Source organism: Tympanuchus pallidicinctus, unplaced genomic scaffold (assembly GCF_026119805.1).
Source record: "Tympanuchus pallidicinctus isolate F22 unplaced genomic scaffold, pur_lepc_1.0 scaffold8, whole genome shotgun sequence".
Lineage (NCBI taxonomy): Eukaryota > Metazoa > Chordata > Aves > Galliformes > Phasianidae > Tympanuchus > Tympanuchus pallidicinctus.
In genome coordinates, this window is record NW_026294802.1 from 43,780,401 (window position 1) to 43,797,566 (window position 17,166).

The following is a 17,166-nucleotide window of genomic DNA, read 5'->3' on the forward strand; positions in this document are numbered from 1 at the left end:
CGCGGGGCGGGCCGGCGGCGCGCGGCACTCTGGGGGCTGCAGTCCGCCGGCGCTTCCGGCCCCGCGGCGGGAGGCGGCGGCGGAGCCGGGCGGAGGACTACGGCTCCCAGGGAGCAGCTCCGCTCGGGCTCGGCCGGGGTGAGCGCCGCGCGACCGCGGTTTCGGGCAGCCCGGACAGAGCTCGTCCCCGTGCGGAGCTCCGGCCGGGGTTTCCGCGTTGCGCCGCTGCGCGGGTCCGTCCGGCACCCCGTGAGCGGGGCCCGCTGCTGGGAGGAGGCACGCGGGGTGACGGGCGGCGCTCCCCCGGCAGCTCCCATCCCGTCTCCTGCACCGGGCCGCCTGCTGCTGCCGCCCCTTCCGCGTGGGACTGCGGGAAGAAGCGCGGCGAGACGCGGCCGGAGCGAGGCTGGAAGCCCTGGAGAAGTCCGGCTCCGATTTGCGTCGCTCGGAAGAACCCGCGCCTTCCTGCGGCGCTGCCCTGGGCGCCCCTGCGCTTTGTCTTTCCCTGCGGCCTTTCCTCTGCTGCTGGCTGTTAATGCTTCACCCATAAAACCTGAACAAGCCGCGCCGCACGATCTGTTTAAACGCAGCCTGTGCGTGAGGATGCTTCATATTCCTGTGTGGAAGCATACGTGTGTTTCATCAGTCACAAAAGCTTGGCTCGAGAAAGACATGTCAGGAGGTTACAGATGGTGATCATTTTATGAAGCTGTCTCTGCCCTGCACTCTGACAGGTCACAGCAAAACACTGCATCTGAGCACAAGTTTATTATCTAAGTATGGTTTGCCTCGAACAGATTAGAGATGCATTTTGTGGTCCTTTCTTAAATATCTGACTCTATGGACATGTCCTGGCCAGTGTTACTTTGGGACAGCGCTGAGGTCTGAAAGTACGTGGCACATGGAAATGAAGTGCTGACGTGTTGGGGCAGACGGGGCTCTCACTTCCCTTTTGGCATGGTGACAGTTCAACTTGATGTGCAGGCACAGATCAGGCAGTTGTGTGAAGGATGGCCTGGACTTTTAACATAATCATAGCCAGGTAAAGGTGTAAGATGTGCATCCCTGCACTTCTGAAAAAATGCTATCCAGCATCTGTCATACAGGGAAGAGAACTTTGCTTTGGGCTTTTTAATCTATTCACAGATGTCAAACACCTTTTTTTTCCAGAGCTGTGGGTGAAGACCACTAGGAAGATGGAGCACTGTGCAGTACAACAGCATGTTGGTCACTGCTTTCAGGGACTGTGCCAGAAGGTTTCTTGGCATCCTGGGGACTCCCTGCCCCAAGCACTGCCATTTCCAGGTGCACCTTTTCCCCACTAACTGCGGCTGCTTGTTTCTGAGCCTCATTGTGATCTGGCCTCCTCCAGGGCTCAGCTTCACCACAAGCTTCCCCATCATGGGATCCTCCGCTCGGCTGCCAGGAGGCAGGAAGCAGTTACATCACTGCCTAGCATTGATTAAGCAGCATGTGACACAACTCAGCAACCTGAACCTTAAGCCACATACCTGTAATAAGTCCCTTACACAGCCAATCACATTTTATCCTCTCTCATTCTCATCTGTTTGACTTGAGCATGTACCAAGTATATGCTTAACCCTTTATCTGTAGTGCAGTGTGTTCGATTTCAGCTGTACATCTGAAGTGCTGGCATTTTTTCTGAGCTGTCCCTCCTGCCACAACACCACTCACGTTTTGAGCAAACACTGTGAGCCCTTGAATAGACTGCAGACATGTTCCCAAACTTCCCACTACTTCAGCTGCAAAGATCCGCTGATAACTTCTGGTTCAGAGCTGAGGATCACTGTCTTAGCCTGCAGAAAACACCTTGCCTGATCTGCTCTGGTTTGGCAATTCATCTGCTTGGGGGCATAGCATGAACCCTGGAAGCCTGCTTCTTCTCCAGTTCATGATGCTGCACCCTGATTGTGTCAACAGTATCAGCACTTTCACTGATAATTGCTTCAGGCTCTCCTTCCTCTGCTGGATCAGCAAGAGCTGAGGTAGCTGAACATGCCTTTACAAGGACCAAGCTAAGACGCAGGTCTCTGCGAATATGAAGCAATGCCATAGGAGTGCCTGTGCTGTTTCTGCCTGCTCTGTGGTATACAACATTTCTCATAGATGAAGGAGCACAGAGATGGGAAGACGTTTATGAGACAGAGGAGGCCTTGGTCCTGCTGCGGCCAGCAATCCCAGGGACCGGCAGGTGTGCTGGGGTGGTCTGAGGTGCCCTCATGCCAGAGCTCTGCAGTGAACCAGCTGGCACTGCTAACGGCTGAGAGCCGGAGCGTGCATGGCTGCAAATCGTGCTCTGGTCCATATTAGCCAAGATTTGTTGTAGTTGAATGCCCTGTTAATTTGCAATTACAAGGTGATCACTGGTGTCTGCTGACTGTCCTACTGTAACACATACGTTGGGGCTTTAAAAGTCTGCTTTTAATACTTAGTGTATCTTCTTTGAATGTCATTGTTGCCATGGGATTACTTGGAGGCCAGGTGTGGATGCCCATAGTTAAGAGAGTTTGGCAGCTGTTTCACAGATTTCTCAGTGTTTCAACTCTACTTTAAATACATATATATATATATTTTAAACTGAAACAGCCTCACTGAATCAGGCACAGCACAGTACATTTGAGGTAATTTTATGAATGTGTGGAGAGTCAGAAAGGCTCCTGCACATAGGTATTTTCAGAAAAAGTTCTTCACTACAACCATCCTGCTTCCCTATCCCTTCTCTCTCACCTTTCTCCCTCTCTTCTCCTCTCCTTAGGAACCAGTAGCAGTGAATATGGCATTAGCTGCAATTCTGTTCTCTTCTGTGTCCTCTGAACAGAGGACTATGAGACATTTGAATCAGCCCCAGGCTGCGGGCAGCACTGGGTGGGCATTTGTCTCTCCAGTTCATAACGGGCTCTCAAGAACTTGCAGTAACAAAGGATTCACACAAAACAGTCCTGCTGTTAAAAATCCTTAGCACCAGGAAGTCGTTCAGGCACCCAGCGCCAGGACGGAGGCACAGTATCCCTGCACTCCTTGCTGCAGGTATGAAGGCCAACCTGCCCCATGCTTTTGCAGCATCCCTACCTGTTCAAACATCCTCATGCCTTAAGACTCACCAGCCAACAGAAACCAAATTAACATTTACCTCCGGAGTCACGACCTCTGGTCAGCAGCGGCGCGCTGGACCGGGCTGCGTGGCACGGCTAGGGTTCAGCACACAAAAGTGGCTGCGCTGCTCCATGTCTCTCCCGTCACCCGCGGTGGCTCCGTTATCCCCGGGCGGGGACCGGGTGCTGACGGGCTGGCGGGGCTGTGGCGCCCTCTGGCGGTCCTCTAGCGTCAGCGCTCCTCCGACTGCGCAGCGGCCCCGGTTCCCCTCGCTCCTTCCGCAGCCGCACTTCTGTTATCGCTCAGAACGAGCGTCCTAAGGCCAGCTCTGAGATACTTCATTCGCTGAGCTCAGCCGTATGGAGTGTATTTATGTTTCTCCAAAACAGGGGGCATCATCTGCACTGCAGGCAGTCTGCTGACAGGGAGATCAAAGAGCACTTTGCTGCTGGGAGAGATGCAGCCTGTTCATTCTTCACACAGAGGCTGGGGCAGGCAGACATTGCTGATAACCACATCAGAAGGTTGCCAGCCAGGCTCAGAGGGCAGCATGCTATCAGTGCACCAGTTTCTGAGGGCCATGACCCCCAGCAGTGCTGTCATACTCTCCGATTTGCTCCTTCAGCATAGCACTGGAGGCCGTGAAATGCTGCACGTGCCTAGTATTGCTCTGATAAAGCTGAACTGGGAAATTGCATGAGCCACACTGCACAGTGGATTAGCTCAGCCTCTTCTGAGCTTCACAATTTAACCTTAACTCATTTACTGTGCTTGGGGCCAATCCATCACTCACGGCCCTGTGAAGCGACACTGGAGGAAGCCGATGGCTGTAGGTAACCTGTTGGTACTCTAAGCCCAGGCCAACACAGGCAGGCATGCAGCCTGCTGGGTCCATATGGAACTGGATGGTGCTGATGGGACCAAGGCCTACAGCCCCCTTGTTCTTCCTCTGCTTCTTCCTCTTCCTCTCCCTCTTCCCACTGAATTAACAGCAGACTGGTGCAGCATAGAGTAAGCTTGGGTAAGAGATGCTGATAGCTGTGTCAGCACAGGGCTGTGTTCCAGATCGTTTGTGTGGGAGGCACACGGAGCGAGCAGCGTTGGGCTGATATGACTGCCAGGCAGACATGAGAGCAACACTGGGCTTCCCTTCTCCAGGGACTGATGCCACAGCCCAGGAGGTAAACCAGGGTTTCTGCTGCTTCACAGGGAAGGGGGAGAAAGCAGCAAACCAGGGACGTGCCCAGTGAGGGAGCCTAGGGTGGCACCCGTGAATGTTTCTGCTCACCAGACATAACCAGCAGTCCTATATTAGATCACATCAGAACATCTTCCAAAGTAGGCTTTGGAAGACAAAGAGAGACAATGGAGCCATTATGGACGGTCTTGTTCCTACACACAAACAATTAATCCACGCAGGGCTGTTTTCAAATAATAACAGTCTGGATTAGAGCCACAGAGCAGAAAAGTCTGGGCTAAAGCCAACTTGCAATCCTTAGCACACACTATTCTGCCTCAGATTTGAAAGCCATAGGACCTTATGAGAACCTTTTGGTGTAATCACACACTATATACATAAATGAGTTAAAGATAAATGCAGAGTTATGAATTGCTAAAAATCCCTGCTCATGTCAATGTGAGATATGTGTACAAGGATTAAAAGGATGGGTCCAGAACTTTAATTTAAGGTTGTATTGAAAAGATGCAGCAACGGGGCTTTTCTGTTAAATTACTTTCTCCTCATGAGTGCACTGTTAGCTTTGCAATATGCATAAAGACCAACAGCTTGTCCTGCAACAAATTGAGCTGGGGAGTGAAAGAGCAGGGTGCTGCCTGCTCTCCCTTCCCCCCAGGGGAATGTTCAAAGCAAACAGTAATTTAATTTGAGGTAGATGGTGCAGTGGCTTCCCCACGTGCATAGTCACAGTGCTACAATCAGCCTGCCTGGCTATCAGCTCTAAGGCTCTGCAAGTGAGTTAAGGTTGTACAGTATCAATGCTGTTAACACAGTGTTTTCCTAAAATGTGCCAGCTTTCAAGTCTGTAGTCCAAAACCATGGAAATGCTATAAGGAGATGGCTGAAGTACTGTTTTTAAAGGAGGAAAATAGTGTGGGACCATTCAGCCTTGAGAAAAGAAGACTGAGAGGGGACCTGATCCAGGTCTATAAATATCTAAGGTGTGGGGGGCAGAATGGTGAGGCTGGACTCTTTTCAGTGGTGAGTGGAGACAGGACAAGGGGAAACGGCTGGAAACTGCAGCATAGGAAGTTCTGTACCAATGTGTGCAAGAACTTCTTTACAGTGAGGTGACGGAGCACTGGAACAGGCTGCCCAGGGAGGTGGTGGAGTCTCCTTCTCTGGAGATGTTCAAGACCTGCCTGGATGCCGACCTGTGTGACCTGCTGTAGGGAACCTGCTTTGGCAGGGGGGTTGGACTCGATGATCTCTGGAGGTCCCTTCCAACCCCTACAATTCTGTGATTCTGTGATTCTTGCTGGAAGTGTAGTCTATATATACATATATATGCATATATATTTCATACTCAGATAAATATCTGCCATGGACAATTTCAGCCCAGGGTAGTTAAAGACTAGTAACCTTAAAAGTGCACAAAAATTGTCTCAAGAAATGGAAAGTAGTCAGCAGTCTTTCCTATAAGAAAATCCTCATATTTGCTATCGTGCTGGTAAGTGTGTTATGCATATAGGCAAACAAGATCATTTCATGAATAGTGCAACAGACATTTTTTTCAAAGAAAACTATAGTAAGAATGTTTAAGATTTTGTCATCCTAGGAGAGATAAACAAGATTCTTCATATCTGGGGTCATCAGAGGTGACAGGCAGGCTGACAATTTGCTGCCTTGATAAAGGCAATGATCCTCGTGTGATGCCCTGTTTGCATGTGGACTGTTTCCTCTAAATAATTCTTTCTGTGACCTTTACAAGAGGCAAGAGTGATGCTGGCTTGAGGACAGCACGCCACGTGACAATACAAGGAAGTTGTAAAAGTCCAGAGATCTGGACCCCAAGGCTTGGAAAGTCTTCTGGTGTTCTAATGTTGCTGCTTTATAGGAACTCCATAACTGTTCAACTCAGCAAGGACAAAGGTTACAGTGACCCCAAGATAACAGTCTGTGCCCCACGGCATTCTTCAGCTACTCAGAACAGAGTGCATGGTCACACTGTCCTCTGCCTGTGATGGCATTATCTGTCAGAGCCTGGAAATGTGGCAGAAAGAATGTTGTCATAATTAGTACTGTGGCATTTGTTTAAGATAAGAAAACGGCTTTTAATGAAGTAAGGTAACCATCAAAGCCAGCAAAACTGATGAAAAATTATACCAACCAAGTGAAAGGTAGGACTGATTTTTGCTGCTGCAGATCTTGGAAATCCCCCTTATCCGCAGAAATTCTTATTGAGAAGTGTAGGTAAGTAGTGTAGGCAAGTATTGTATGAATAATGATCTGCCAAGTACACCTAACTGCTGTCAAAATACACAATATATAAATCCCAGTATCTGAAATACTTAATACCTTCCCAATCTACTTCAACAAGAGGAGATTGAGAATTAATAATAATATATTCAGATGTTTTTAAATTCAGACATAAAATTTGACAATGTTTAAGCTTGTCTTCTCTTCCTATTGCTCTCTGAAATAAAAAGCTTATTTTTTAATTCCTCTGACAAGGTATGTTATCAGTCTTTCCCACCCATCTAGCCTGCATGCTATCTAGATACATCAGCACTGAAACATATCTGATGTTCAGCACATAAGCATATCTTTCTGTGGGCTAACTGGAAAGTGCACTGAATTTTCCTTGAGAATTGCCCAAGGCATGGGTCATGTTACCCTTTGGAACTCTTGTGAAGCTGCAGCTAAAATTACAGTTTGTCTTTTATTTTAAGGTTAAAAAACACATTAGATGTTAATTATTAATCCAGAGGAGCTCTGATCCTTGCTATTAATAGCAAAGTAGCTGATATATAATAAAGATTGTATACTTTAGCTTCTAAAATTAGTTCCGTTTGAAAAACATACCACTGCTGCTATTACTATTTTTGTAAAGTACATTCCAAGAAACAGAAGGCTGCGTTCTGCCCTGGCATCACACTTGCTTCAGGCTGAGACATTTCCTGCTCAGAGAGGCTGGCTAGCTGTAATTGCACCATTCTGTGGCTCTGTGCAGGCTGTGTATCACGCAGTCTGTGCTGCTGATAGCAGCAGTTGATCCAACATTTGCTCTCATACCAGGCGTTTGTGAAGGTGCCAGGTGTATGTGGTGATCCATAACCTTGTAATTACCCAAAGACACTTGCAACTGGAAATGAGTTAACACGTTTCCTTCCTAGAGCTCATGAGAAGATCAAGGAGAAATTCTCTCTTCCTCCTACTCCATTTTCTTTCTTTATCTTGCCTGGGCTTGCACCACACCCATGCTGCACAGCCATCATTGGGAAGGAGCAAAAAGCTATGATTTCCCTCCCATTTCATTTACCATTGAGTTAAGGTATCATTCAGTTTTACATAAAAATCATTTCATTCACTTGATCCTGATAACTCTCCTCACACTGCATACCCACTCTATTGAATTAAATGGTATCATATGTCCAAAATCAGACTTTAACATAAAGAAATGTTCTTGTGGTGTATTTACTGAGCTCTTAAGTATATCACAGGACAAGAAAATACCCATTAGTGGTTACATCAACAGTATGCTGCTGTAACATCAGCAGGATACTATGAGAGCATCACAGGCGTTCTTATTTTCCCCAAATGCAGCTCCGTGAATTGTGCCATGAAAATCTCATTCAGGTGCCCAAAAGAAGCCAACTTGTGAAGTCTGCTTTTCTTCCAAAATCTGTAAGTACTGGAAAAAAAGCTGGATTACCTCAGTGGATGACACCATCACAGCTGTCACAAGGCCTTTCTGGCACCTCATTTCCCCTTTAACAAAGCCAGTCAGCACTGCTAGTTGACAAAACAAAAGTAGAAAAGTTCTGAATTGCAGTTTCTCAGGCCCAAAGAACAGATTCAACTAGAAATACTAAGCAAACACCAGCCAGAATGTCACACTGCATGGCTCCTTCAGCCTTCCCACACAAAGTGTTATTTTACTTCCTTCCAGTAGCAAAAGAAGTTGAATTCAGGTCTCCCTATTTAAGGCAGGTGCTCACAACCCGAAGTTGCTGGAAAAAAAAGCAAAGGGTGGGGAAAGGACTTCTTTCCTCCTCTGCATTAGCTGCTAAACCAATTTGTCCTTGAGAAGACCTGCACAAACAGACTGCAGAGAGCATGGCAACAGGAAGAGCTGATTTTGGGTATCTCCTGAGACAGAGGAGAGAGCAGGATTCCAGTTTGCTACCCCAAGTGTAAAGGAACTCATACAGAATATTGCACAGCTAGCAATATGAATCAGCATCCAAACCCAAATTGCCATTGGGAGTTGGGAGTGGAGTTTTCAGAATCTAAGTTGAGAAGTTGATACTTTCATCCCTTTTGTGAATTTAGCTGGTATTAGCAGCTACCCATGTAATTTCAAATCTAATTTATCACCAGCAATCTTCATTTTTCAAGGGAAATCTATGCATCCCCTTCAGATTAATTCTCTCACCCAAGGAGGGAGCTCAAGCAGAAAGCCATGGAGAACACTATTAAGAGAAGTAAGCACTGGGAGAGAAATAAGGAGTATTGTTGTGGAGAAAAGACAATTATCTTGAAATATATAAATCACAGCTCAGTTCAAGCAGGGTATATTCAGACTTTTCATGATTTACAGCACTCGAGACAGGCCTAAAACAAGGGAACACATTTTTTCACAACAGTTCTGATTTTCAAATGAGAATGAGAACTCTCAAACACCAAAAGTAAACTGTGAAGCGACTCCGATGTTTCTTTGTTTCTGAAGTTACTGCCCATAGTTATAGCAGAAGCCCCAACTACATAATCTTGTAGTGAAAAGGAAAATCCATGCTTCAAGCAGACTGTTTCTCTGTGCCAAATAGTGTTGCAAAATGCAGCCTGATGAGATCTCTGCTCTCACTCACACATCTCACAGACTCACTGTTTGGCAGCTTTCTTCCTGCTGGTTCATAACAGTTTTCCCTAAGATACACTAGTTTGCACTGCCCAAGGTCAATCTCACCAAATATGCTGCCTGAATTTATAACCACTCTTTGATAACTGGCACTGCTGCTCTCACTATCTGGGGGGGCATCTCTGAGCCCACAGCACTTTGCAGTCCAAGATTCCATGTAAAGAAGTATCACTTCTATTTTATTAAACTGTCAGTCCATATAGCACATGCAATATCACAAACATTTGTTCCACAAATAATTTTTTAGGAGATTTTTAAAGTTTGCTTACTGAGATGCAGATTCTGTCAGTCTGAAAAATCAAGCAATTCTATTATCATTATTTTTTATAACTGAAGCTGTTTCATCATACACTCATGGAGCTCAGTCCTGCTTCTTTTACTTACCCAAACAGTTCCAGTGGCATAGCTTATGAGAATGTTAAGAATTTGGCCCCGTATACCCATTTAACCCTATTTTTAAAAAGCATTGATATCTGCCATCTTCTAACCTGTAATGGCTAACATGATCTCTGGAGGGTGTTCAGCACTTATGTGTCAGTGAAAATAACAGTCAGTACGCATTAAATATTCATAATAGCACCAATAGATCACAAAACTTCTTTAAGGAGTCACTCAGATTTCCAAGAGGAGCCTGGGTGGTGACAGATCTGATCACACGTCCTGTACTTTGACTGTTCCTACATGGCACAATGCACCCTAAGATATCTCACCCTGTCTAGCTGCTTTCACTATAAGGAAAATTAATAACAAAAGCATTTTAGCTGCTTTTTTTTTTACTGTGGTTCTCTGATCTTCAGATCTTCAAAGCAGAGACAAACTCTCTAGTCTGCCCCACAGAGAAGGGGCTGTAGCCCCTCACTAGGACTGTCCAACACAGCCAGTGCAGCCTTACTACAGGTTTCAGCTGTCTGCAGTGCAAGACCTAGTTCTGATAGCAGCAGCTCTGAGAAACTTCAGAAAAAAATAAGTAGTGAGAAAGAACTGCAGAGAGAAAAGTACACAGAGTCATGTGAGATAAGAAAAAAATAATGCAGTGGGTTATGCTGAAATGTGGATAGCTAACAGTTCAAGGATTCAAAAGGAAAAAACACTGATATTAAAATGTGTAAAATCCTAAGAGAATAAAACAAGCGGCCAGAGGACGGCAACTGTGCTACAACCAGCCCATTCCAAGGACTGCAAAGACATTTCCCTGCATGACTGACACCTGGTGGGCCAACAGAGACCTGCTGCTTCACAGGAAAGCCTCTTCACGAAATGTCACCTTCAGAGCCTCCCAACTTAGAATCATAAAAACATGGAATCACTAAGGTTGGAAAAGACCACTGTGATCATCAAGTCCAATCTCCGACCCATCACCTCCACTCCCACTAACCATGTCCCTCGGTGCCACATCTGCATTTTCTTGAACACTTCCAGTGATGGTGACTCTACCACCTCCTGGGGCAGCCCGTTCCAATGCATCACCACTCCTTCTGACAAGAAATTTTCTCCGACTTGATAGTTTTCCTTTAGGTGTGAAACTGTAAAAACCATGAACTTTTAACTACTGGTTATCAAATGCCAGACCAGACAACATCTAGTTTGTCGTAAACTTTTGTTCCTCACTGAGGACATTAGCCACATGATTTAGTGCTGAAGCGAGTAATGAAATGCAATACACTGTGGGATACTTTCAGAGCAGGGAATCATCATTTCTGAATCATCTTGATGTAAAGATCTTGGATACTGCTGAGAAGACCTGAGAATCAAAGGAAGTAGCTCAGATCTGCCAAGTAACTGATGGAGAGTTCATTCTTGTGAAAAAAGCAAGAGGAGAATCTGTAAATGCAGGAATTATAAGGCCCCTGCTACTTAAATTATTGAGGCCACTAATTAAGAATACATTAGTGATAATTATGCTGCACTGATGCCTTGACAACTGTAACTTTCTGATGGAATGTGGTAAACTGACATAAAAGGCACCTCCTTTCTTCCCTCTCTGTAACAGAAAGAAACTAACAGAAAGCTTTTCTCTAACTTCCACACAAAGATTACAGTCAGAACACAATTAAACCCAAGAAGACAGTACTGAAGGAGTTGATAAAGATATGAGCAACAGGGTTCTCAGACCTAAATTCTCTATGTGATTTTAGTATACACAAATGAAGAACTTCCATTTTACTTCAAGTTATATGAGGGAAACTTGAAAGGACTGTCTCAGGATGAGACCTTAGAGGAATAAAGAAGAGACTGGCAGCTTGAAGCACACAGTGATTCGGCAAACTGCACAGCTTACAGATCCTTCACCAGCTTGTGAAACCTTAATAAGCACTTTATTAGAAAATTTCTTTAAAATTATTATTTTTTTTAAGCAGTGCAAACATTTATGGCAGTCTGATAGCACGTCAGTATATAACAAAACTCATTTCTCGAACTGCTGAAGACATACGAAGGTCAGCTTTGTGTTGAGGTGGCTTTGAGTCATTTCTGTTTGCAGAAGATGGAATCTTAACACCGAGGAGAACTACGTACCTCTTACGGTGTTGACAAGAAGTGCTAAAGAGACATCAGTCACTCAGTGCAAATAGCAGCGGGGAGGCGACTGCTATCACTGCTTCCTTTACAGTTTCCCATCTGACATTTCTTATCTGGCACGTAGGAGGCTTTCTTTATCCATGAGGCTGCACTGCAGAGCTGGTGTACACTGCAGCTGGTGACCTCGCATGGGCCGCCTGTAACACAGCACTCAAGCACATTCTCCACGGGCATTTTATGCCCTTCCTGGAGCTCAGCGTGACGGTGGGGAAAATCAGGTGAGTATTTAACAGGGCTGGAAAATAATTTCCAACCGGGCAAACCGAGACGGATGAACGACGACGGACCGCACCGTCAGTAAGCGTTCGAGTGCCCATTTTGAGGCTTATTTCTTTCAAGCGTCCTCCCACAGCGCGTTAACGCAGGAACACCTCAGCGCCTCAGCGGTGCGGCGCGCAGGACCCCGCGGGAGGGGAAGGCCGCTCCGCGCAGCCCCGCGCTCCGCCCGCCGAGCCCCGCAGCGCCGCCAAACGCCTCGGGCGGCCGCGCCCCCGCGCCAGGCACTGAAAAAGGCCGGAGCGCGGAGCCGCGCCGCTCACAGCCCGCCCGCCGCCTGCCGAAGGTCGCGGCCCCTCAGCGACGCCATGACCGTGCTGAAGCTGTCCCTCGTGGCTTTCAGCTTCGTCTTCTGGGCGGCGGGGCTGACCATGCTCGTCGTCGGCCTCTGGGCCGAGGTGCGGCTGGGGGGCTACCTGGCGCTGTCGGCCGGCGACACCCCCGGCGCCCCCGCCATCCTCCTGGCCACCGGCACCGCCGTCATGATCTGGGCCTTCCTGGGCTGCTTCGGCGCCGCCGCCGAGCACCGCGGCCTCCTGCGCACCTACGGCGCCTTCCTGGCGGCCGTGCTGTTGGCCGCGCTGACCGCGGGGCTCTCGGCGCTCGTGTACCGCCAGGACATCGCGCGGGGCTTCCGGGAGGGGCTGCGCCAGGCCCTGAGCGCCTACGGCGAGGACGAAGGGAAGGCGGACGCCCTGGACGCTTTGCAGCGCGCGTTGGGCTGCTGCGGTGTGGAGAGCTACCGGGACTGGCTCGCCTCGCCCTGGGCGCTCCAGCAGAACGCCTCGGTGCCGCTCAGCTGCTGCCGGGCCCGGCGGGGCTGCCCGCTCAGCCCGGCCGGCGCACGCGGCCTGCACCCGGAGGGCTGCTTCGGCAAGGTCTCGGCCTTTGTCAGCAGCAACATGTTCTGCGTTGCCACCGCTGCCCTGGGACTGGCGGTGCTGCAGGTCGTCGGCATCGTGCTGGCGTGCCTGATGGCTGCCCGCATCCCTGCTCGCGTGACCGCTCCGCACTGAGACCTCCCCAGGTCTGGCTCTTGTCACCTCCTGCTCCCTTCTTGCCCCTGGATCTGGGAGATGTGAGTGAGCCCCATCTGGAAGACCTCTTCATCGTCCCCAGTTCACCCTTCCTCACGGTCTGTTCCTTTGCAGCAGCCTCTGTCAGATATGACAACACCACAGGTATCTCCACAGCCCCTTGGAGCTACCTCCTATCCTGGCTGTGTCCCTTTGCGACAGCAGGTTTCCACTTCCCTCCAGAGCCTCTGGGCACAGAGTGGAGAGTGACAGGATGGACAGACATCACCCTATTGGGCCAGATGGAAGCTGGGTGACAGCTGAGCAGGTGTCTGGGTGATGTGAACAGACAGAGATACTGAAATGGAAGCAGGAAAGAGGAGAAGGCCTGTGGGAGCAATGCAGACATCTCAGCATTTTATTGTGTGCATGTTCTGAGACCAGGAGCTGCTGGAAGATCAGTGTCACTCGAATACTGGAGTGCACAAATGGCATGTGGGGTCTGGGTAGGTCTGGGGACAGCCTCTGAGGGCTGCTTGTGCTCCCTGCAGGATGGACCACACCACCATGCTTCACTCTAGTGAGTTCCTTGCAAAGATGTCCAGGTCTAGACATTTTCAGCCTAGGAATTATGAACGTAGCTAGCAAACCTGTAGAGAATTAGGTAAATGCCAACAAATGATAGCTGGAAAGGAAATAGTAACAGCTTGTGAGGGGAGAGTGGAGTTTCCCAGGGCAAAGGAGTTTAGCAGTAGGGCCCAAGTAAAGAATGCACAGGGATGGAGAGTGAGAAAAACTAGACTTCATGGAAGTAGGCTTATGGGATTTTATGACAATGTTCCTGGGATGAAGCCAGGGCAAAACTTGTATTTAACTCCCAAAGATTCTGATTTTAGGTATTTTCACTATTTGTAATTGTGAATTTAAAAATATCTGGAAATGCCACTATTTCTGTCTTTTATGGTAACGAAGCCCTTTTCTTGCTCGCTGCCTGTTTCCTTTTGTTTGAAAGAGGGACTGATTGGTCAGTTCTGTGATGAATTTGTCCAGTCTGTAGAACTGTAATTGTTTCTGACCTGGTGACAGTACTGTAATTTGGCCTGTAATTGACAGCCTCCGACCACATGAACTGCTGTCATAAAGGGGCAATAGTTCTGTAGAGCAAAGCAAGCTGATGGTAAGGACTGTTGAAAAATGGTGCTTTATGGGTGAGAATTTGCTATGTCAAACAGTGTTATTTTGCTGTTTGTTGTATTTTCCATGGAAATAAATAGGAGGCAGTACTTTCAGAGAGACCTGCACACAAGCAAAATTCTGCAAGGACCAGGGAATATCCAGTACTCTCGAGTGCTGCAGACTGCTTTTGCCGCTGGAGTCAGCAGTCCTCAGAGTCAGTTCTCTTGATCAAAGAATACAAGATCAAAAATATAAAAAGAGAAATTGGGTTCTGTCCTGATGATTTATGTGTTTAACAGTGTTAGGAGGAGTAAGATGCCCTCATCAGGAAGGTTTTCAGGGCTGTGCCTGAGTCACAGAGGTCTGTAGTATGCCTTTTGGGTGGGCCGTTCTAGTCAGCATGGATGGATGGAGCTTACAGGGGTGGGTTAACAGTTATGTTGTGCCTGAGCGTTAGTTGTGGTTTTGTGTACCTTCCAATTGCTCAGATGTCAGGTGGCTATGTTAAGTAGCATGATAATCGGGTTCCAGGTAATGAGTGCAATGTAAACAGGCTTCTTAGCCATTTGACAATTCATCTGCATAGATGAACTCTGGATATGTGCTGGAAATTTCTCTTTTTAGAGCAAAAGTTTCATTCTGTTTTTTTTTTTCTGAATTGTTTCTTGTTTTAAATAATTTAATTGCCATTGTTGTTTATGAATGTCCCTGTACTAACATGTTTTTGATGTTTTTTTGAAGCTAGGCACTAATGGAACTCTGCTGTTTTCTGAAAAATCACTGTCATTTTGTAAAGTCTTAGCAGTGTGCAAAAAGTGTAATTTGTATTAGGAATGGTACTTCAGAAATAAAGTAATGTTACAAGCAATGCAAGTCACTGTCTGAATCCAACTCACTACTTTGTGTGTGTCTCTGCGTCGTTCAAGTGCAAGAAAAATGAAGTGTACATTGAGATGCAGAGACAGAAGTATTTTTATTATTCAGAAAAATAAACAGTAAAGCAGAGATTATGGGGGATGTTGGCAAGGAACATGGAGTTGCCCTGTATTTATGAGCGCTGTCTTCACCTGAATCAGTAACCTTGGAAAGTTACAAGAATGTTGCTCAGGTCTTTTTTAGCACCACAGGTTGCTCAGTTATTTCTGATGTTGATCCAGATTGCATGGTAGGACAAGCAACGAGCAATCGGAATGAAGGATGCTGCTGAAACCTGCTTGCTCTGAAAACTTGTGTTGATATCCCACTCAGTGCATGTTTTGTTTTAAGCCGTTTAAAGAAGTTTGAAACAAATAGGAGTGACAGGAGCCAGCTTTTAAGCGAACCACTGCGTGTTTGTGTGGTGGCCAGGCCTGACTGTCAGGACATCACATTAATGTGATGAATAGCTGAAAATGGAAACCGCTCTACACGTGGTCTGCTCTCACTGGAGGAGGAGAAACCTTGGCACATGTTCACAGGAAGGTTACATATCACTGTAACACTGCAGACATCACAGAGTGGCTGTGAGGTCTCCTTGGCTGTTTATTGCTAGTTCAAGAATAATCAATCACAACATTAACTTCTGTAGATGAATGGGAGAAATGTCATTCTTTTCTAACTAACTCCCAGATGAGCAGATTCCCAGAAGCTGTTAGAGTTGTCTCAGTTTTTTCGTGCTCAGTGACCAAATTTTAATTTAAAAAATGTTTTAGATTCAGTCTTATTTTTGTTCTGAATGGTCAGAACAGCTGTAACTGGAAAATGTTAAAGCGGAGGCCCCATTCAGGCCTTGATGCAGTATGTAGTTGTCTTCTGTCATCCTCCTCTGGGCAATTACTTAGACTTTAAGAAAGCCCGATCCCATCTTTTACAACTACATTTGATCAATTAAAAAACATACCAAAATGGGGGCAAGCTGTGTTGCAAGTGTAGAAACAACAGTGCTGTTGTTTGGACCAACTGAGATTTAGGATTAGCAGTGATAAGATTAGACCCCTGTTATGAAACAAGGACTATTTCCTAACAGTGATCAAAAATACGACTAGCAAATTTCATGGCTGTTTTGATCTTTTGCCTTACATCAGTTGCTCAGTGTACTTGTGCATCACTGAGTTCCACTTCACAGATAGCTGGAATTAAAAATTAGCTTCTTAATGGACTGTGAACCTCAAAAAGAGGTGGTGTTCTTGGGTCTCTTTCTCATCGCATCCTAAATTGTGTCTCAAACAGCTGACAAAAGAAAAGTTGGAAGAGGCCAATGTAATCTGCTGAGAAACCAGTGAAACTCTATGAAGCAGTAACAACATGAAAGAACATAATGTCTGCACACTATCAAGCAAGATTTAAGCACACATTTTCAGAAGCTTTAGATTTACTGATCAAATATGTGAGTTTGCACATAAACCACTGACAGAAAAAAAAAGGAGCTATTGAAGCATCTTAATGTTCTGTCCACATGAGCTCTCATTTGCAGCAAACACTACTGCCTGTTGTTAATGATCTTAATCCATGCAATAGAATTTAGTCGAGACTCTTATCTGGGCCACAGGATTAAACTTATCAAAGTAAGCATTATTTATTATTATTACTATTTCAAATGTTCTAATTATTCTAGAAAGAATTTTTAGAGCAATTTCTGTGAAGCTTTGCTTCTCCCATTCTCCTGTTTTGCTAATGTCTAGAGTTCACAGAATCACAGAATCACAGAATGGCCAGAGTTGGAAGGGACCTCAAGGATCATGAATCTCCAACCCCCCACCACATGCAGGGCCACCAACCTCCACATTAAATGCTAGACCAGGCTGCCCAGGGCCCCATCCAACCTGGCCTTGAACCAGAGGACGGGGCATCCACAGCCTCTCTGGGCAGCCTGTTCCAGCACCTCACCACTCTCTGGGTAAAGAATTTCCCCCTGATGTCCGACTTAAATC

General features: G+C 46.7%; 1 protein-coding gene across 1 annotated transcript; it reads left to right on the forward strand.

Annotated features, from left to right (window-relative positions):
* The first annotated feature begins 12,259 nt into the window (after nt 1-12,259).
* On the forward strand, nt 12,260-13,204 carry LOC128073907 (tetraspanin-7-like). Its single transcript, XM_052669216.1, has one exon. It carries the CDS (start codon nt 12,374-12,376, stop codon nt 13,079-13,081), a length of 708 nt encoding a protein of 235 aa, XP_052525176.1. The 5' UTR covers nt 12,260-12,373; the 3' UTR covers nt 13,082-13,204.
* Nucleotides 13,205-17,166: the final 3,962 nt, after the last annotated feature.

What these genes read in the sequence shown, in the direction of transcription:
- LOC128073907 (XM_052669216.1), top strand. Translation starts at nt 12,374, where the DNA reads ATGACCGTGCTGAAGCTGTCCCTCGTGGCTTTCAGCTTCGTCTTCTGG.